Here is a 19,922-nt window from a genome sequence, read left to right on the forward strand (position 1 = left end):
GCACAGGGTTACAATGTCCTTCTTAAGGAGACGGTGACAGGCCATCACTCCACTCTTCCCAAGTTGTTGTGGACTCACAGGACTGTGTGCTCTCAGCTCCCCACGGTTTCCAGGGAGAACCCCACGTGTGCCAGCCCTTCTCGAGGTCACCCCCTCTTTGCCAGGGTCGAGCTGCAGACTCCTCCGCCCCTGGGACCGCTCGCTGCAATCCCCAGGGGAACCCTGTTACTGCAAAAGTCCTTCTCTCTCCCAGGGCCAAGCCGCAGGCTCCTCCACCCCTGAGACTGCTCACCGCCTTCCCCAGGGGGACCCCATTACCGCACAGTCCTTCTCGCTGGTCACACACTCCCAGGGGTTAACCGCCCCACAAAACCGCTCCTCTCTGAGCCTTCAGCATGCCTGGTCCCCGTCAATCCCCCTTTGTGTTACTGCTCCCCAGTCACTTACTGCAGGAAGTGCCGTCCACGGGGTGCAGTACATCCCACCGCGGCCAGCAGTTGTCACAGAGTCCCTGGGCGATGCTCTGGAGCTGCTCCCCATGAAGCCAGTCAGGACTCTGGGGCAGTCGCCTTCCTGTGAGCAGCCTGTACACCCTTACCCCACCACCTAGATACTTAAGAACTGCTTAAGGGAAATTGAGGCACCCCCTGTCACGGAGTCCCTGGGCGATGCTCTGGAACTGCTCCCCATGAAGCCAGTCAGGACTCTGGGGCAGTCGCCTTTCTGTGAGCAGCCTGTCTTCAGGACACACAGCTCACACAGCTCCCACCTTCCTGGGTCTGACCTCGGAGCATTCAGCATCCTCTGCCCCTCTGTGCGCTTCCCCACAGTGAGTCCGCTCAGGCGGGGTCCTGGGGAAGCCAGAGGGTCCTGCACCCCAACTTCGCAGTCAGACGGGACTCTCAGCCAGCCAGTAAAACAGAAGGTTTATTAGACGACAGGAACGTGGTCTAAAACAGAGCTTGCAGGTGCAGAGAACAGGACCCCTCAGCTGGGTCCATTTTGGGGGGCAGTGAGCCAGACAACCACGTCTGCACTTCACTCCATGTCCCAGCCAGCCCCAAACTGAAACTCCCTCCAGCCCCTCCTCCTCTGGGCTTTGTCCCTTTCCCGGGCCAGGAGGTCATCGGATTCCTTTGTGCTCCAACCCTTTAGCTCTCACCTTGCAGGGGGGGAAGGGCCCAGGCCATCAGTGGCCAGGAAAGAGGGTGTCGGCCATTCTCTGTGTCCAGACCCCTGCACACCCCTCCCCTCTAGGGCTCTGCAGTGATCATACCCCCTTATCCTACCCCCTAGATACTTAAGAACTGCCTAGGGGAAACTGAGGCATCCCCACACTATTCAGAGGAAACATTAAGAACAGTCCCACTTCGTCACAGGGGTGTTGGAGGTCAGGTGGCTGGAGGTTGGGGGTCTGCGTGGGGGGACTGGAGCAGGGAATCCAGAACGTTTGGCTCAGGACTCCCAAGATGGACTTGGTTGAAAGTCACTGATTTCTGTGCTACCAAGTTCTGCCCTACGCTGTGTTCCTGTTGCCTAATAAACCTTCTGGTTTCCCAGCTGGCTGAGAGTCACGTCTGACTGTGGAGTTTGGGGGCAGGACCCTCTGGCCGCCCCAGGAGCCCGCCTGGGTGGACTCGCTGGGGGGGAAGCGCACGGAGGGGCAGAGGAGGCTGAAGGCTCCGAGGTCAGACCCAGGAAGGTGGAGCCGGGTGAGCTGTGTGTCCTGCAGACAGGCTGCTCACAGAAAGGCGACTGCCCCAGAGTCCTGCCTGGCTTCCTGGGGAGCAGCTCCAGAGCATCGCCCGGGGACTCCGTGACACCCCCCCATCTCGGTGTCTCTGTCCCCCCAGTGCCTGCTCCCTGGCTGTGCACCAGGCTCTTCGTTCGGAGGCCGGCTGCTGAGCGACTCCAGCCCGCCCGGCGCTGCCCCATTAATTCAATCAGCCAGAGCCACAGGCAGGAAGCTGAGCGCTGGGGGGGACCCCAGAGACCAGGCACCTGGTGGCTCTGGGCAGCTCTCGCTCACGGCTGGTGCCGAGGGGCCAGGCCGAAGCCCCACGGGACACGGGGCGCCCGGCTGGGGGCTCTGTGCTAATGGCCAGGCTCTGGGGGAGACGGGGCACCGGAGGCACCAGCTTGGTGCCGGCCGACAAGGGGCAGGTGGCGGGGCCTGGCCAGAACAGGGGGCAGCTTACAACCTACAGCAGACTCTGACCCTGCTCGGGGCAGCGAAGCCCTGGCCAGGCTGGGACCGGCACCGCGCCCCAGCGAGGGGCCCCTCGGCCGGCCAGCGCCCCGGGTGTCCCGCTCTGCTCCAGGGCCGGCCACACGGCCTCAGGGCCTCCAAGACAGAGCCTCTGGGCTCCAGCCTGCCGCCAGTCTCCCATCCCCTGGTGCCCAGGTGCAGAGCCCAGGTGGCTCCAGTCGGGGCCCACAGCACCCGCTGCCCACTCCCGGAGGGGCCCCCAGCTCGAGGCAGCGCTGGCCAAGGGCTCTCCCAGCTGGGCTGGAATCTGGCCTCGTCCTGAGCCCGCCCCAGCCGGAGACCGAGGGTGCCACGGATGCTCCTTCCGCCCCAGCACCCGCCCGTCACCACAGGCTCCAGGATGCCTGGGTTCTATTCTCAGCCCTGCCTGGAACTAGCTGTTCCCCGCTCCTGGGTGGGGGTGGAGTGAGGGGCCGCGGCCGGGGCCGGAGCCACCCACGCCTGCAGCTCTAACGACATGTCTGTGACCCGCAGGCTGCGACCGAGCTGTACAGTTCCTGGCTCAGAGCCCGGCACCTGGGCCAGCTAACTGGATCTGCCCTCCCCCTGCACTCATCTGCAGAGCCGCACTTCCTGTCCCAAATGGCCGGGCGCAGCCAGACACTGTTGCAGAGGAGAGCCGGCCTGGCCCATACAATGCTGCCCCTGCGCTGGGGGGCAGAGCTGGGGTCGAGGGGGCTTCCCCATGGCTCTGGGGACAATCCCCATCACAGGCTGGGCCTGGCCTCCACTGGGGGCTGGGGACCCGTTTGTGGAAATCACCTCTCGTGAATCCTTGTGCAAACCTGTGGTTGTGCAAGAATGTGTGTGCAACAGGCTCCTAGCAGGGCTGGGCTGGCGAGAGAGTGCGGTCGGGAGTGAGGGGCACCGGCAGGGATGGGGGGAACATGGGCTGGGTCTGGGGGTCTGCGGGTCGGGAGTGAGGGGCACCGGCAGGGATGGGGGGAACCTGGCCAGGGTGTGGGGGGGGGCTGCGGGTCAGGAGTGAGGGGCACCAGCGGGGATGGGGGGGAACCTGGGCCGGGGGGGGCTGCGGGTCGGCAGTGAGGGGCACTGGCGGGGATGGGGGGAACCTGGGCCGGGGGGGGGGAGCGGGTCGGGAGTGAGGGGCACTGGCAGGGATGGGGGGGAACCTGGGCCGGGTGTGGGGGGGGCTGCGGGTCGGGAGTGAGGGGCACCGGCGGGGATGGGGGGGGAACCTGGGCCGGGGGGGGCTGCGGGTCGGGAGTGAGGGGCACCGGCGGGGATGGGGGGAACCTGGGCCGGGGGGGGCTGCGGGTCGGGAGTGAGGGGCACCGGCGGGGATGAGGGGGAACCTGGGCCGGGTGTGGGGGGGTCTGCGGGTCGGGAGTGAGGGGCACTGGCGGGGATGGAGGAGGGGTGGGTGCCCAGGGTTCAGGCTGTGCAGCCAGGACACCTGCAGCACCTTCAAGTTGGGGGAGCCAGGAACTGAGCAGCCGAAGGGTCCGGGCCAGGAGCTGGCTTGGGCCAGGGAGCCCCAGTAGTAGACCTGCCCCTGCCCCCCAATCCAGCCCTGCTCCAAGCCCCCCCCCCCCCCCGCACAGGTCTTCAGGTGGGAGCGGCCACTGGAAGCCGGAGCCAGCCAAGGTGGAGGCAATCAAGGAGTGGCCCCCTCCCCAGACCAAGAAACAGGTCCAGGCCTTTATCGGGGTGGCGGGGTACTACCGGGGGTTTGTACCCCACTTGAGCTCCCCAGCTGCCCCCATCACGGAGCTGTGCAAGAAGAAGAAGCCAGACGAGGTGGTCGGGACCGAGCAGTGCCAGGGGGCTCTCTGTGCGCGGAAGGAGGCTCCAATCCAGGGCCCGGTAACTCTGGTAAACCCGGACAGTGCCAAGCCCTACGTGGCCATCGAGAAGAAATGCCCGGCCGTGGGGCAGGCCCTGGAGACGCTGCAGCCAGATCTATGGGGCGGTGTTTCGCGGTGTGCACCCTGGAAGCACCGAGTGCCACACGAGGATTAGCACCTTGGCCCGAGGCCCCGCCCCGGCCCCCATTCCTACCCCTTCCCCAAAATCCCCGCCCTGCCCCCACCCTCCTGGGAAGTCCTAAGCGGGGCCAAAGGAAAGCGCTGGGGGGGCGGCGCGCAGGGGCAGGGGGCTTGGCGGCCGCATGCGGCCCCTGGTGGACACGGACCATCCGCCCTGCTGTGGCTGCACCAGAAAGGGGCTGCTGCCAAGCCTGCCCCCAGGGGTATCACATGGAGGTGGGCCAGGGGGCGGGAGTGCCGAGGTTAGAGCCCACGCTTTATCACGGGGCAGGGCGGGGGCCTGAGCTTCCCCGGGTCACTGGCTCAGTGGCCCCGCTCCACTCAGGCTGGAAGGGGAGAGAGAGGTGACTAAATTGGGCTGTTTCTTGGTTTTTTCCTTGTTTCTCCCATGGTTTGCATCAGAGGGGGTGGGACTCAGTTTCCCTGGGTGTTGCTTGTTTAACGAGTGTCACGGAGTGTGGGGAAGTTGGGGCCCTGCACCCCCCGTTTCCTGCGATTCCCCGGGACTCTCAGCCAGCCAGTAACACAGAAGGTTTATTAGGCGACAGGAACCTGGTCCAAACCAGAGCTTGTAGGTGCAGAGACCAGGACCCCTCAGTCAGGGGGACAGGGAGCTTGGAGCCCGGCCCTGGGTCTCCCTCCGTTTCCCCAGCCAGCTCCAATCTGAAACCCCCTCCAGCCTTCGCACCCAGCCCCCCCCGCCCCCGGCCCCCCCCCTCCAGCCTTCGCACCCAGCCCCCCCCGCCCCCGGCCCCCCCCTCCAGCCTTCGCACCCAGCCCCCCCCGCCCCCCGGCCCCCCCCTCCAGCCTTCGCACCCAGCCCCCCCCGCCCCCGGCCCCCCCCCAGCCTTCGCACCCAGCCCCCCCCACCCCCCGGCCCCCCCCCCAGCCTTCGCACCCAGCCCCCCCCACCCCCTCCTCCAGCCTTCGCACCCAGCCCCCCCCGCCCCCGGCCCCCCCCACCCCCCGGCCCCCCCCTCCAGCCTTCGCACCCAGCCCCCCCCGCCCCCCGGCCCCCCCCTCCAGCCTTCGCACCCGGCCCCCCCCCCAGCCTTCGCACCCGGCCCCCCCCGCCCCCCGGCCCCCCCCTCCAGCCTTCGCACCCGGCCCCCCCCACCCCCGGCCCCCCCCCTCCAGCCTTCGCACCCAGCCCCCCCCACCCCCCGGCCCCCCCCCCAGCCTTCGCACCCAGCCCCCCCCACCCCCGGCCCCCCCCCCAGCCTTCGCACCCAGCGGCCCCCCCCCCCAGCCTTCGCACCCAGCCCCCCCCACCCCCCGGCCCCCCCCTCCAGCCTTCGCACCCGGCCCCCCCCCAGCCTTCGCACCCGGCCCCCCCCGCCCCCGGCCCCCCCTCCAGCCTTCGCACCCAGCCCCCCCCGCCCCCGGCCCCCCCCCCAGCCTTTGTCCAGGTGCCTGGGCAGGTGTCACCTGGCCCCAACCCCTTCCTGGGCTCAGGGCCCCTGCTCAGGTATCGTCCCTTGACATCACCCCTGATACCCCCCACCATCCAGCACCAGCGCAGCCAGTCCCAGTCTAACTCCCCCCAACATCCCCAGGTCAATGCGCCCCACTCCCCGCTCCGTCACAAAGAGGGGAGGGGAGGGGAGGGGGGGTTGTGGGGACACAGGGCCGGTGAGGGAACTTGGGACCCCGCCAATGGCCTGGAGAATGGAGGCCCCAGCGACTGGGGACCTGGGGGCCCAGCCGGGTCTGGCCGGGGGGGGACAATGGGCTGTGGGGAGAGGATCCCGGTGACGGGCCAGGGGGGAACAAAGGGCGGAGGAGAGGGGCCCCAGCGACCGAGACAGAGGGCAGAGGCGGGGCTTGGGGGCGGTGATGGGGGGCTCGGCGGGGGGAGGGGGCGGGCAGAGCCCCCCTGGCTGGGCTGGGGGAGGCCAGGCCTGAGGCCGGGCAGTTTCCTGTGCCGGGTTCAGACGCTCACGGACCCTCCTGTGTTACACTGGCCCGGAGTCGCTCCGGGCTGGGGATCGGGTCCCGCGGCGGAAGCAGAACCGGAGCGGGGCCGTTCCAAGACGTTTATTATCCGTGGCCCCGTGTGGGCCAAGCAGCAGCGGGGGCGGGGGGGTTACGGGCTCACACTCACCACCCCAGCAATCTCCAGCCTTGCTGGTCTGCGGCCCTCGCCCCCCAGGTCAGCCACGTGCTGCCCCGTTACCCCCCCAGGCACGGCTCCCGCGGGGCCCCCAGAACAGGGCTCAGGGACTGGTCAGGGCCCTGCTGGCTTCCCACTCCCCTGTGGGGCTGGCTCCTCCTCCCCAGGGGACCCCATCCTCCCAGCAGCCCCCCGCGCTGCTCACGCACCGTCCCTCAGGGCTCCCTGACCAGCCTACAGCAGCCCCCTTCCTGCACCTGCTCCCCACACTCCTGCCCCCCGACCAGGCTCCCAGCTCAGGGCCCCTGGAAATGCTCCTGCCCTCTCCCTGAGCCCAGGGGCTGGCCTGGCTGGGGGCACGTTGCCGCCCACGGCCAGCTCTGTGTCTGCCCCAGGGTGTCTTGCGCCGGCGGGCAGCTCTCCGCCCATCCAAGGCCTTTCCCCATTGGAGCCCAGGCCAGCCCCATGGGGGCCAGGCTAAGAGCTGGCAGGGAGGGGGTTCACTCACCCAGCCCCAACCCCAGGACAGGGGCAGCCGGGCACAAGGGGACAGGCTCTGCTGGGGCCTGGACACATGGGGGGCTGCATGCTGGAGGCCCCAGGCCTAGCCAGCCATGGGGGGGGGGGGGGGGATATGCTGAGATCACCCTGCCTTGGGCCAGAGACCCAGCCCCCTGCTAGCAGGGCTGGGGGGCACCGGGGAGACGTGCCACAGACGCCTTTCCCAGCCCCCAGTGCCCGCGGGGATGGATGGACAGAGCCTCCCAGCCAGGGCAACCAGCGCACCTGACAGCATCTCCAACCTCGCTGTGCTTGAGGCAGGGGCTGGGGTGTGGGAGGAGGTGCAGGGTGTGGGAGGGGGTTTGGGGTGCAGGCTCTGGGAGGGGGCTCAGGGCTGGGGGTTGGGGTGCAGGACGGGGTTTGGGGTGCAGGCTCTGGGAGGGGGCTCAGGGCAGGGGGCTGGGGTGCGGGAGGAGGTGCAGGGTGTGGGAGGGGGTTTGGGGTGCAGGCTCTGGGAGGGGGCTCAGGGCTGGGGGTTGGGGTGCAGGACGGGGTTTGGGGTGCAGGCTCTGGGAGGGGGCTCAGGGCAGGGGGCTGGGGTGCGGGAGGAGGTGCAGGGTGTGGGAGGGGGTTTGGGGTGCAGGCTCTGGGAGGGGGCTCAGGGTTGGGGTGTGGGAGGGGGTGAGGGGTGCAGGCTCTGGCAGGGGGCTCAGGTGGCTCCCGGTCAGCGGCACAGTGGGGCTAAGGCAGGCTCCCTGCGTGCCCTGGCCCTGCGCCAGTCCCGAAAGCAGTTGGCATGTCCCTGCCCCTGCCTGCAGGCACCGCCCCCGCAGCTCCCATTGGCCGCAGTTCCTGGCCAATGGGAGCTGCAGAGCCGGCACTGGCTGTGGGGGCAGCAAATGGAGACCCCTTGGCCCCCCTGCGCCTGGGGGCTAGACATGCCGGCCAGTTCTGGGGGCGGCGCAGGGCCAGGGCAGCAGAGAGCCTGCCTTGGCCCCACTGCGCCGCCTGGCAAATCCTCCGGGTCGGCTGCAGCAGCCTCCAGGAGATCGAGCCCGATTCATGTTGGTGACCCTAAGCCCAGCGTGGCCCCGAGCCCGGCCCTCGGGACACCAACCCCCATCCAGAGCCCAGCCCCCGATGGGGCACAGCCTTCCTCGGCCCCACTTCCAGCACCAGGGAGCCCAGGCCCCGGCCTTTAGGAGTCCATGGGACTGCACAGCCCTGGGGGGGGGTGGGTAAGAGACAGGGGCAGAGGCGACTCAAGGTGGCCCTAGGCTGCCTGCGGGGGGGCTGCAGGCTGCTGACGGGGGTGCCCGGGGGGGCTGCAGGCTTCTGGGGGACCTGGGGGGGCCCCAGGCTGCCGGCGGCAGGGGGACTGCCCGCAGCAGGGGGGCCCGGGTGGGCTGCAGGCTGCTGGGGGACCTGGGGGGGCCCCAGGCTGCCGGCGGCGGGGGGACTGCCAGCAGCAGAGGGGCCTGGGGGGCCCCAGGCTGTTGGCGGGGGGCTAGGGGGGCCCCAGGCTGGCGGTGGCGGGGGGACTGCCAGGGGCGGGGGGGCCTGGTGGGCCCCAGGCTGTTTGCAGGGGGCTGGGGGGGCCCCAGGCTGCTGGCGGCGGGGGGACTGCCAGCGGCGGGGGGGCCTGGGGAGCCCCAGGCTGCCAGGGGGGGCTAGGGGGGCCCCAGGCTGCTGACGGTGGTGTAGCTGGTCTTGGAGAGGGAGGTGCCCATGGCATGCACCTCGCCGTCGGGCGGGGGGCGGCGTGGGCGCCGGGGCCGGCAGCGGGCCAAGGTGGCGACGGAGGCGGTGCGGAAGCGCCGGTTCATGAAGCAGTAGATGAGGGGGTTGGCGCAGGCCGAGGTGTAGGACAGCAGGTGGATGAAGGAGATGGGGGCGCCCGAGAGCGCCCGCTGGGCCGAGGCCGGGGCGAAGGCGCGCCAGGTGTTGGCGGAGAAGACGGGCAGCCAGCAGAGGAAGAACATGACCACGATGACGATCAGCATGCGGATCACCCGCTTCTTGGCCAGCAGCTTGGCCTGCGAGCTGTTGACGCGGGCGCCGTCCTCCTGCGCCCCCCCCGCGCCCGCCCGGCCCAGCGAGCTCAGCTCCAGCACCCCCCCCGGCCTGGCCAGCTGCACGTAGCACCCGTCGTCCTCCAGCCCCGGGGCCAGGGGCTCCGCGGCACCGTGCTGCAGACCTGGGGAGAGAGCAGAGCCACGGGCCGCCCCGCGTCAGAGCCAGGGGTCAGCCTGCTCCCGCCCGTCAGCCGACAGGCCCAAGGAGTCCAAGGGGTGGGGGCCCGGGAAGCGGATGGGGAGCACTGGGGGGCCCCAGGGGTGGATGGGGGGAATCCCATGTGAATGAGGGATGAATGAATATGTGAATGAGGGATCCTGGGGATGGACGGTGTGACGAAGTGGGGTTTTATTCATCTTGTTATGTTGCATGCGAGTCTTACTGTCCTATACCAAAACTGGGTGTGCTTCAGTTTCCCTGGGTGCTGCACGAATACTGGCCCTGCCTCAGTTTCCCTGGGTGCTGCACCAACCCTGCGGGGGTGGGAACTGGGGGTGTGATTTTGCTGAGGCCCTCAGGGTAGGTGAGGCTGCCCAGCTGTTTGCACCTGTGTGACCAGAGACCCAGAGGGGGGATGCGACCAGGTGACACCTTTTGCTGGGAAGCGAGACAAAGAGACAGAGGAGAACAGGGGGGTGTCTGACTGGGTGGCTGGAGGCCTGCATGGGGGGACTGGACCGGGGAATCCAGGGTGTCTGGCCCAGGACTCCTAAGATGGACTGTGCTGAAAGTCACTGATTTCCGTGCTACCAAGTGGACAGGGATGTGTGTGGATGGGGGGAGCTGGGGGCGTGAATGGGGGCCCCAAGGGTGGTGTATGTGGATGGGAGGGCCGGAGGCATACGCGTGGACGGGGGGGGAGTCTGGGGGCGTGCGTGGATGTGGAGGGCCAGGTGTATGAATGGGGGCCCCAAGAGAGGTGTGTGTGGATGGTGGGGGGGTCCGGGGGCGTGCGCATGGCCGGGGGGGGTCCTGGGGGCGCGCGCATGGCCGGGGGCGCGCATGGCCGGGGGCGGGGTCCGGGGGCGTGCGCGTGGCCGGGGGGACGTGGCCGGGGGCGTGCGCGTGGCCGGGGGGGCGTGGCCGGGGGGGCGTGCATGGCTGGGGGGGTCCGGGGGTGTGTGCATGGCCGGGGGGGGTCCGGGGGCGTGGCCGGGGGGACGTGGCTGGGGCCGTGCGCGTGGCTGGGGGGGTCCGGGGGCGTGCGCGTGGCCGGGGGGATGTGGCCGGGGGCGTGCGCGTGGCCGGGGGGCCGTGGCCAGGGGGGGTCCGGGGGCGTGCGCGTGGCTGGGGGGCCGTGGCCGGGGGCGTGCATGTGGCCGGGGGGGAACCGGGGGCGTGCGCGTGGCCAGGGGCGTGTGCATGGCTGGGGGGACGTGGCCGGGGGGGTCCGGGGGCGTGCGCATGGCTGGGGGGACGTGGCCGGGGGGACGTGGCCGGGGGGGTCCGGGGGCGTGCGCGTGGCCGGGGGGACGTGGCCAGGGGCGTGCATGTGGCCGGGGGGGAACCGGGGGCATGCGCGTGGCCGGGGGGGCGTGGCCGGGGGCGTGGCCGGGGGGGCGTGCGTGGCCGGGGGGGTCCGGGGGTGTGTGCATGGCCGGGGGGGGTCCGGGGGCGTGGCCGGGGGGACGTGGCTGGGGCCGTGCGCGTGGCTGGGAGGTCCGGGGGCGTGCGCGTGGCCGGGGGGATGTGGCCGGGGGCGTGCGCGTGGCCGGGGGGCCGTGGCCAGGGGGGGTCCGGGGGCGTGCGCGTGGCCGGGGGGCCGTGGCCGGGGGCGTGCATGTGGCCGGGGGGGAACCGGGGGCATGCGCGTGGCCAGGGGCGTGTGCATGGCTGGGGGGACGTGGCCGGGGGGGTCCGGGGGCGTGCGCATGGCTGGGGGGACGTGGCCGGGGGGACATGGCCGGGGGGGTCCGGGGGGACGTGGCCGGGGGGGTCCGGGGGCATGCGCGTGGCCGGGGGCGTGTGGCCGGGGGGGGTCTGGGGGCATGCGCGTGGCCAGGGGCGTGCGCGTGGCTGGGGGGACGTGGCTGGGGGGGGGTCCGGGGGCGTGCACGTGGCTGGGGGGACGTGGCCGGGGGCGGGGACGTGGCCGGGGGGGTCCAGGGGCGTGCGCGTGGCCGGGGGGGTCTGGGGGCGTGCGCGTGGCCGTGCACGTGGCCGGGGGGACGTGGCCGGGGGCTCTCAGCCTCTCACTCACCCGTGGCTTCTCTCCTGATGTCCGTCTCGAAGCGGATGCTGCGGTACAGCTCGCGGGAAATGAGTCCATAGGCCACGGCCATCACCACGCCGGGGATGAAGAAGAGGATGAGGAGCAGCAGGATGTACCTGGAGCGGGCACAGCCTGTCACACGGGAGCCCCTCAGCCTGGCTGCCCGTGTGCCACCCCCCTCCCGGGCCCTGCTCCGTCCGAGCCCACCGCCACGCCGGGCCTGGGGCTCCCCATGGCCTGGACACCCCCGCAGTGAGCCACGCCATGCCTCCTGCTCCAGCTGCCCCATCCCAACAGGGGCCTGGCTCCCGGCACCGCCCCGGGCAGCGCGTCCTCTGGGCCGGAGCCCAGCACCTGCTGCTTGCCCAGGCCAGGACCCGCGGCAGTGGGGGAGGGCGGGAGGGTGTTGGGGGCATAGTGGGGATGTGATGAAGTGGGAATGTTCTCTCTGAATACTGGGTGGGTGCCTCAGTTTCCCCTGTGCAGTTCTTAAGTATCTAGGGGGTGGGATAAGGGTGTATGATCATTGCAGAGCCCTAGAGGGCAGGTGTGTGCAGGGGTCTGGACACAGACAATGGCCGACACCCTGTTTCCTGGCCACTGATGGCCTGGGCCCTTCCCCCCTGCAAGGTGAGAGCTGAAGGGTTGGAGAACAAAGGAATCCGGTGACCTCCTGGCCCGGGAAAGGGACAAAGCCCAGAGGAGGAGGGGCTGGAGGGAGTCAGTTTGGGGCTGGCTGGGGACAGAGTGAAGTGCAGACGGGGTTGTCTGGCTCACTGCCCCCCAAAATGGACCCAGCTGAGGGGTCCTGTTCTCTGCACCTACAAGCTCTGGATTAGACCATGTCCCTGTCGTCTAATAAACCTGTGTTTCCCCGGCTGGCTGAGAGTCCCGTCTGACTGTGGAGTTGGGGGGCAGGACCCTCTGGTTCCCCCCCCCAGGACCCCGCCTGTGCGGACTCGCTGTGGGAAGCGCCCGGAGGGGCAGAGGAGGCTGGAGGCTCCGAGGTCGGACCCAGGAAGGGGGAAGCCGGGGGAGCTGTGTGCCCTGGGGACAGGCTGCTCCCCGAGAGGAGACCCCCCCAGAGCCCTGCCCGGCTCCGTAGGGAGCGGTTCTCGCCCGGCCCGTGAGGGGGGCAGCGCAGGGAGGCTCAGGGGCCCGCGGCACGGTGCGGGCGACTCACCAGGCCTGTGTGAAGTGCTGGTTGGGCCAGAGGTGCTGGCACTGGGCGAGGCCGGGCCGGGCGGGCACGGGCACCGTGGTGCTGTAGATGGCGTAGGGGAGCATGAGCATCAGGGAGAGCAGCCAGGTGCCGGCGATGACCCGGTAGGCATGGGAGCGGGTCTGCCACACGCGGGACTGCAGCGGGTTGCAGATGGCGCTGTACCGCTCAGTGGCGATCGCCACCAGGCTGAAGGTGGAGACGCTGACGGACATGCCTGGGGCGGGGGGGACGCTGCGTGAGAACCGGCCCCCAGGCCTGCGCCCAGCCCCGCCCGGCGCGGGGGTCAGCAGGAGAACCGGGCACCCAGCCCGCTCCCAGGGGCAGGGAGACCGACCCAGGCCTGCCCCCGCCCCCGGCACCAGCCAGGGCTGGCAGCTCTACCCAGGAGCTCCCTGGCTACCCACTCCCCCCCACCCCGAGCTGGATCCCCAGCCCTGCCCAGCCCCCGGCCCCCCCAGCTCCCCGGTCCTGGCACACCCAGATGCCCGCCCCGCCCAGCCCCCCCCAGCTCCCCGCCCAGCCCCCAGCCCCGCCGCACTCACTCATGAGATAGGCCATGAGCTTGCAGCCGGCGGTGCCGAAGACGAAGGTGCCCATGAGGTTGGGCAGCAGGGTGAAGGGCATACAGCACAGGGCCAGCAGCAGGTCGCTCAGCGCCAGCGAGAGCAGGAAGCAGTTGGTGACGGTGCGGAGCCGCCGGTTCAGGGCCAGGACCACGACGATGAGCGAGTTCCCGAAGACGCTGAGCAGGAAGATCAGCGAGTAGAGCAGGACCCGCACCGTGAAGTCCAGGTCTGTGGGGATGGAGAGGCAGTGTGAGGCCAGGGCACCTGGGTCCTGCCTGGCTCGGGGGGGAGGGGGGGTCTGGTGGCCAGGATGCCTGGGTCCTGCCTGGCTCGGGGAGGGGGGGCGTGGAGGTCTGGTGGCCAGGATGCCTGGGTCCTGCCTGGCTCGGGGAGGGGGGGGTGGAGGTCTGGTGGCCAGGATGCCTGGGTCCTGCCTGGCTCGGGGAGGGGGGGGTGGAGGTCTGGAGGCCAGGATGCCTGGGTCCTGCCTGGCTCGGGGGGGGGGGGGGGTGGATTAGAGCAGGGGAGCTGGGAGCCAGGATGCCCATGATAGTGCCTGGGGGGCCCCCACTGACTCTGCCTCAGGATGGCTCCTGCCATGCTCTGTGGCTGGGCCATGCTGGCCGCTGTCTGCCAGCTCCCACCCTGCGCCCGCTGCTCCCCCTCCCCTCCGGGCACAGCCTCTCCTGGCTGTCGAGAAATCTCCGCATTAAGCATCTTCGCAGAACTTCCACGCAACTTCGTGTCAGGCCTCTTCGCACAACCTTGTCTTGGGTCTGTCCATGTGCGGCCTCTGTTTTCATGCAACTTTGTGTGAGATCCTCATACAGGAAACCTTGTATTGAACCTTGGTATAATGTTAAAAAATGTCTTTTCGCGAGGAGCAGAACAAGGTCCCCGCCCCCCGTTTTAATCCATTGTCCAGTTGGATGAACGAGGTGTGAACGGGGGTGGCGGAAGGCACCTCCAGACAGCCGCAACCCTCGGAGAGGTTTCAGAGGAGCAGCCGTGTTCGTCTGTATCCGTAAAAAGAAAAGGAGGACTCGTGGCACCTTAGAGACTAACAAATTTATTTGAGCATGAGCTTTCGTGAGCTACAGCTCGCTTCATCGGATAGGTTGTAGATCCTTAATAATATGTTGGAGGGGTTTTAGTTGGGGGCTGAAGGTGACGGCTAGCGGCGTTCTGTTATTTTCTTTGTTAGGCCTGTCCTGTAGTAGGTAACTTCTGGGAACTCTTCTGGCTCTATCAATCTGTTTCTTCACTTCCGCAGGTGGGTATTGTAGTTGTAAGAAAGCTTGACAGAGATCTTGTAGGTGTTTGTCTCTGTCTGAGGGGTTGGAGCAAATGCGGTTGTATCGCAGAGCTTGGCTGTAGACGATGGATCGTGTGGTGTGGTCAGGGTGAAAGCTGGAGGCATGTAGGTAGGAATAGCGGTCAGTAGGTTTCCGGTATAGGGTGGTGTTTATGTGACCATTGTTTATTAGCACTGTAGTGTCCAGGAAGTGGATCTCTTGTGTGGACTGGACCAGGCTGAGGTTGATGGTGGGATGGAAGTTGTTGAAATCCTGGTGGAATTCCTCAAGGGCTTCTTTTCCATGGGTCCAGACGATGAAGATGTCATCGATATAGCGCAAGTAGAGTAGGGGCGATAGGGGACGAGAGGGGATGGGAGCCAGGGCCAAGAACAGCAAAACCGGCCCAGTGGGCTCACGGCAGAAGAGCAGACGTGTTGATGGCCTTGGGGGTTAGACGCGGCACCTTCTTTTGAAAACACCCTCTCTGGACGTAAACGTGGGGCAGTGGGACAGCGCCCAGAAGGAAGTGCCGCCGGGGACCCACAGACACAGATTTTGACGCTGGGCTCGATTTGCAGGAGAGGGAAGCGGCTATATGTGTGAGGTGTCGTGCAGAGGACCCCGGGTCTCGTCTTGTCAACATGGGAGCATCGATCCGGATCGGCAGAACCCGGCTCCACCCCTCCCCCGTCGAACTCACCTGGCCAGAGATGTTCAGGGGAGCAACGAGGTGGTAACGAGGACACGGCGTGTGTGCGTGTGTGTGCGGGAGTGTAATATCCACCCTATGCCGATGACACAGTGCGGATTGATACATGGATTACCTTGTCCCCCCCCGAAAAGATCCTGTCCAGAACTCGAAGTACCACACGGCACCGGGGCAGCCGCTGGGCTGACGGCCAGGCACGACTCCCCCCCCCCCCCCCTCCGGGCACCGCGCTGGGTCCGCTCCCCCCGACTCCCCCCCGGGCACCGTGCTGGGTCCGCTCCCCCTGACTCCCCCCCCCGGGCACCACGCTGGGTCCACCCCCCGGTGTGGAAGAGAGGTGGGGGCAGAGATGGGCTCTGGGAACTCTCAGTGGCCAGAGAGATTCCTGCCCGGGGAGAGCGACCAGGCCGGGCTGGCCCAGGGCCGACAGGAGAGAATCGGGAGTCTGACCCTTTACCTCCTGCTTCCCCCAGACCGAGGGGGAGTCGCTGACGCTGACGGGGCAGAGGAAATGCCTCTCAGCCCCGAGCCCCGTTGGCCTGTGGAACTCACCACCACATGGTCCCCTGGCCGGGCGCTGGGCAGGGCCCAGGAAGGCCCTGGCATCGCTGGGGCTATCAAGCCCCCAGAGCGAGGCCAGAGAGAGGCAATTGGCCGAGTCCGACCAGCCGCGCAGGGCCCCGGCCACCTCCCCCGCAGGAGGAATCCCGGGGCCAGTTGATCCACTCGGGGCTCCGGGCCGTGAGGGGCTGGCCCTGGCCGGGGGGAGCTGGGAGCCCCACCGGAGTGGCCCTGGGCAGAGACCTGCCCTGGACAGTCTGCAGCCCAGCGAGGTGCACGGTACAGCACGTGGGCTCGCCGTTCTCCTCCCCAGAGGTGCCCAAGAGTCTCTGCGGCCTGGCTCGGGGGGCACTTGCTGACAGGCTGGAACCAGGGTGCACCGGCGTGGGGCGGGCAGGGGGGACTGGGCACCGCCAGGCCGATTGCAGCTTCCCCAGCCTGAGCGGCGTTGCCCCAGTCCCCGGGCTAACAGCACCGCCAGCCCCGATGGCTCGCACGCCCCTCCCCCCGAACCCCCACAGTGGGACCAGCCAGCACAGAGCAGGCAGGGGGCTCGGGGGGGGGGCTCTGTCCCATGTCCAGTGGGGGGGGCTCAGAGGGGGCTCAGGGCAGGGGAGGCTCAGGAGGAGCTCTGTCCTGTGTCTGGCGTGGGGTGCTCAGGGGGGGTCTGGGCATGGAACCGGTGAGGGGACTCGGGGGGGCTCTGTCCCATGTCCGGTGGGGGGCCCAGGGGAGGCTCAGTGGGGCTCTGTCCCGTGTCCGGTGGGGGCTGCTCAGGGGAGGCTCCGGGCAGGGGACCGGGGGGGCTTAGGAGGGGGCTCAGGAGGGTGCTCTGTCCCATGTCCGGCAGGAGGGCTCGGGGGGGGACTCTGGGCCGGGGACTGGGTCCGGCGGGGGGCTCAGGGAGCCTGTGTCCCATGTCCGGCAGGGGATGGGTAGGGGACCGGGGGAGCTCCGGGAACAGGCTGACCTCATGCCTGGGGCGACAGAGACGTGGGAGGGAGCCCGAGCCGGACTCGGTCCCAGGGGGTTGGTGGTTGTTGAGGGGTCTGGGGGATGCTGCTCCATTAACCTCCCTTGCCCTGGGCCCTCAGTTGCCCCAGCTGGGTCGCGGTGACGATAAACCCCAGAGAGCCCAGGTGGGGGAGGGATGAGCCCCCCGGCCTGCGCGCTCTGGCTGGGCCCCTCCCTCCCCAGCCCGGTGCCAACTCCCGGGGGCCTCAGCCGGGGCGTCCAGCTGCCCCGGCCCCGCCGGGCAGGCCAAGGTCACCCGAGGGCCCCGGCAGCCCAGCGTCCCGTGTCCGCCCGTGGCTGGCGCCAGCTGCCGAGCCATCAGCCGGAACAGGCCGCTGGATGTCGGGGGCACCCGGGCAGGGGCCGCAGGCGGCTGGAGCCCGGGGGCCCCTCACAGGGGCTGCTAAGTGGGGGTGCCCAGTGGATCCCAGCAGAGCCACGCGGCGCCGGCTACGAGTCCTGGGCAAACGGCTGGTTTCCCCGGGGCCACGCCGGCAAGGCCTGGAGATGCCCCCGCCCCTGGCTCTGGGAGCCGATGCCACACGCCAGCTCAGCGGGACACCGAAGGATCCGGGGCCACAGCGGACAAGCCACCCCCCCAGGCCCCTCTGGGCCGAACGCCCGGGGGGTGGGCAGGAGAGCAGAGGCTCTGGTACCTGCACAGGGCCCAGCCCCAGGCCAGGGTGGCTCCAGTCCGGCGGCTGGGGGCGGGGAGCCAGGGGCTGCGGGTCGGGAGTGAGGGGCACGGACAGGGCGAGAAGCCAGACACGGAAACAAGGGACAAACCCGGCCCCAGGCTGGACGCCCGTCTGGACGGAGGCGGGGAGCCAACGCCCCTCCCTGCGCGGCGGTAACGGGCAGCTCGGACCCAGTGACACCTCCGCACAGAGCCGGCCTGGGGGGGTCGCGGGGACCCCAGCAGCCCTAGTCCAGCGCCCCCAGGCCAGGGCCGGACTGGTGCCCCCGAGAGGGGAAGGCCCCAGATTCCAGCACTTGGCACCCTGCACCTAAGGGTGCCTTCCACACCCCTGTGGGGGGGGGCGCTCCCCCCACGTGTCCCACGCCCCCCCCCGGGCACACACTGGGAGGGCAGCACAACTCACCTTTCCCCTGCCTAAGAGAGAATCACAGCTGGGCTGGGCTGGGGGGGCTGCAGGTCAGGAGTGAGGGGCACCGGCTGGGCTGGGGGGGGCTGCAGGTCAGGAGCGAGGGGCACCGGCAGGGCTGTGGGGGGCTGTGGGCTAGGAGTGAGGGGCACCGGCAGGGTGTGTGGGGGGGAACAGCTTCTCCCTTGCAGCTTTTCCCCCCAGATTCCCAGCCCAGCAGCTCCCAGAGTCAGAGGCTCCCTGCCCCAGATGTGGGGGGCGCAGGATGGAGCCCCTGGGACTCACCCCCACCCTGGCAGCAGGGACCCTGGCCCCATCTTAGCGAAGGCCGAGCCCTGGGGCTGGGGGCAGTGCGGGGAGTATGACACACGGGGCAGTGCGTGCGGGGCGGGGGGGCCAGTCTCACCTGGGGGCCCGGGGCAGAGGGAGGCGGGGGGGCCGGTCTCAGCGGGGGGGCGCCGGTCTCACCTGGGGGCCCAGGGCAGAGGGAGGCGGGGGGGCCGGTCTCGGTGGGGGGGGCGCCGGTCTCACCTGGGGGCCGGGGCAGAGAGAGGCGGGGGCCGGTCTCGGTCGGGGGGGTGGTAAGGGGGGCCGTACGAGGGGGCCGGTCTCACCTGGGGGCCGGGGCAGAGAGAGGCGGGGGGCCGGTCTCAGCGGGGGGGCCGTGCGGGGGGGCCGGTCTCACCTGGGGGCCGGGGCAGAGGGAGGCGGGGGGCCGGTCTCGGCGGGGGAGGCGGTACGGGGGGGCCGGTCTCACCTGGGGGCCGGGGCAGAGGGAGGCGGGGGGCCGGTCTCAGCGGGGGGGCCGTGCGGGGGGGCCGGTCTCGGCGGGGGGGCCGTGCGGGGGGGCCGGTCTCGGCGGGGGGGCCGGGGCAGAGGGAGGCGGGGGGCCGGTCTCGGCGGGGGGGCCGTGCGGGGGGGCCGGTCTCACCTAGGGGCCGGGGCAGAGGGAGGCGGGGGGCCGGTCTCGGCGGGGGGGCCGGTCTCACCTGGGGGCCGGGGCAGAGGGAGGCGGGGGGCCGGTCTCAGCGGGGGGGCCGTGCGGGGGGGCCGGTCTCGGCGGGGGGGCCGGGGCAGAGGGAGGCGGGGGGCCGGTCTCGGCGGGGGGGCCGTGCGGGGGGGCCGGTCTCGGCGGGGGGGCCGGTCTCACCTCCGGGGCTCCGCAGCGGGTCGCAGAGGCTCCGGTTCCAGCCCGAGGCGTTGCCGGGCCCCGCCGCGCACAGCAGCCGCTGCAGCAGCGTCTCGTTCATGCGCCGCGGGTCCAGGGCTCCGGCCGCGCCCATCCCCGGCGCCTCGCGGCGGCTCGCCCGGGCGGCGCCCAGGTCCCCGGTCCGGACCCGCCGCAGCCTCCGCTCGGCTCCAGCGCCGGGACCGACTGAGCCCGAGCCCGAGCCCGAGCCCGCACCGGCGGCGGATCCGCGAGCGAACAGCGCCCCCTGCCGGGCCCGGCGCCACGGGAAGGGGGGGCTGCGGGTCGGGAGTGAGGGGCACCGGCAGAGCTGGGCAGGGGGCTGCGGGTCGGGAGTGAGGGGCACCGGCAGAGCTGGGGGGCAGGGCCGGGCTGGCAGGGGGCTGCGTGTTGGGAGTGAGGGGCACCGCCAAGCTGTGGGGGGGGGCAGGGGGCTGCCGGTCGGGAGTGAGGGGCACCGGCAGAGCTGGGCAGGGGGCTGCGGGTCGGGAGTGAGGGGCACCGGCAGAGCTGGGGGGCAGGGCCGGGCTGGCAGGGGGCTGCGTGTTGGGAGTGAGGGGCACCGCCAAGCTGTGGGGGGGGGCAGGGGGCTGCCGGTCGGGAGTGAGGGGCACCGGCAGAGCTGGGGGGCAGGGCCGGGCTGGCAGGGGGCTGCGTGTTGGGAGTGAGGGGCACCGCCAAGCTGTGGGGGGGGGCAGGGGGCTGCGGGTCGGGAGTGAGGGGCACCGGCAGAGCTGGGGGGCAGGGCCGGGCTGGCAGGGGGCTGCGTGTTGGGAGTGAGGGGCACCGCCAAGCTGTGGGGGGGGGGGCAGGGGGCTGCCGGTCGGGAGTGAGGGGCACCGGCAGAGCTGGGGGGCAGGGCCGGGCTGGCAGGGGGCTGCGGGTCGGGAGTGAGGGGCACCGGCAGAGCTGGGGGGCAGGGCCGGGCTGGCAGGGGGCTGCAGGTCGGGAGTGAGGGGCACCGGCAGAGCTGGGGGGCAGGGCCAGGCTGGCAGGGGGCTGCGGGTCGGGAGTGAGGGGCACCGGCAGAGCTGTGGGGGTGCAGGGCTGGGCTGGCAGGGGGCTGCGGGTTGG

At 70.6% G+C, this 19,922-nt stretch overlaps 1 protein-coding gene across 1 annotated transcript; it reads right to left on the reverse strand.

The window, feature by feature from the left end:
- Positions 1–5,810: 5,810 nt before the first annotated feature.
- On the reverse strand, positions 5,811–19,042 carry CCKBR (cholecystokinin B receptor). Its single transcript, XM_084640023.1, has 5 exons — positions 18,810–19,042; positions 12,948–13,199; positions 12,364–12,619; positions 11,169–11,296; positions 5,811–9,089 (listed from the first exon to the last, which is right to left on the reverse strand). Exons 1-5 carry the CDS (start codon positions 18,940–18,942, stop codon positions 8,563–8,565), a joined length of 1,296 nt encoding a protein of 431 aa, XP_084496149.1. The 5' UTR covers positions 18,943–19,042; the 3' UTR covers positions 5,811–8,562.
- Positions 19,043–19,922: the final 880 nt, after the last annotated feature.

Source organism: Lepidochelys olivacea (assembly GCF_965140295.1).
Source record: "Lepidochelys olivacea isolate rLepOli2 genome assembly, chromosome: 1".
NCBI classification, from domain to species: domain Eukaryota; kingdom Metazoa; phylum Chordata; order Testudines; family Cheloniidae; genus Lepidochelys; species Lepidochelys olivacea.

Bases quoted from the DNA above. Each gene is read 5' to 3' on its own strand.
- CCKBR (XM_084640023.1), bottom strand. From the start codon at position 18,942: ATGGGCGCGGCCGGAGCCCTGGACCCGCGGCGCATGAACGAGACGCTG. The intron at 13,200-18,809 runs GTGAGACCGGCC...CCATCCCCACAG, and splicing joins CCCGCTGCGGAGCCCCGGAG to ACCTGGACTTCACGGTGCGG. The intron at 12,620-12,947 runs GTGAGTGCGGCG...CCCCCGCCCCAG, and splicing joins GCTCATGGCCTATCTCATGA to GCATGTCCGTCAGCGTCTCC.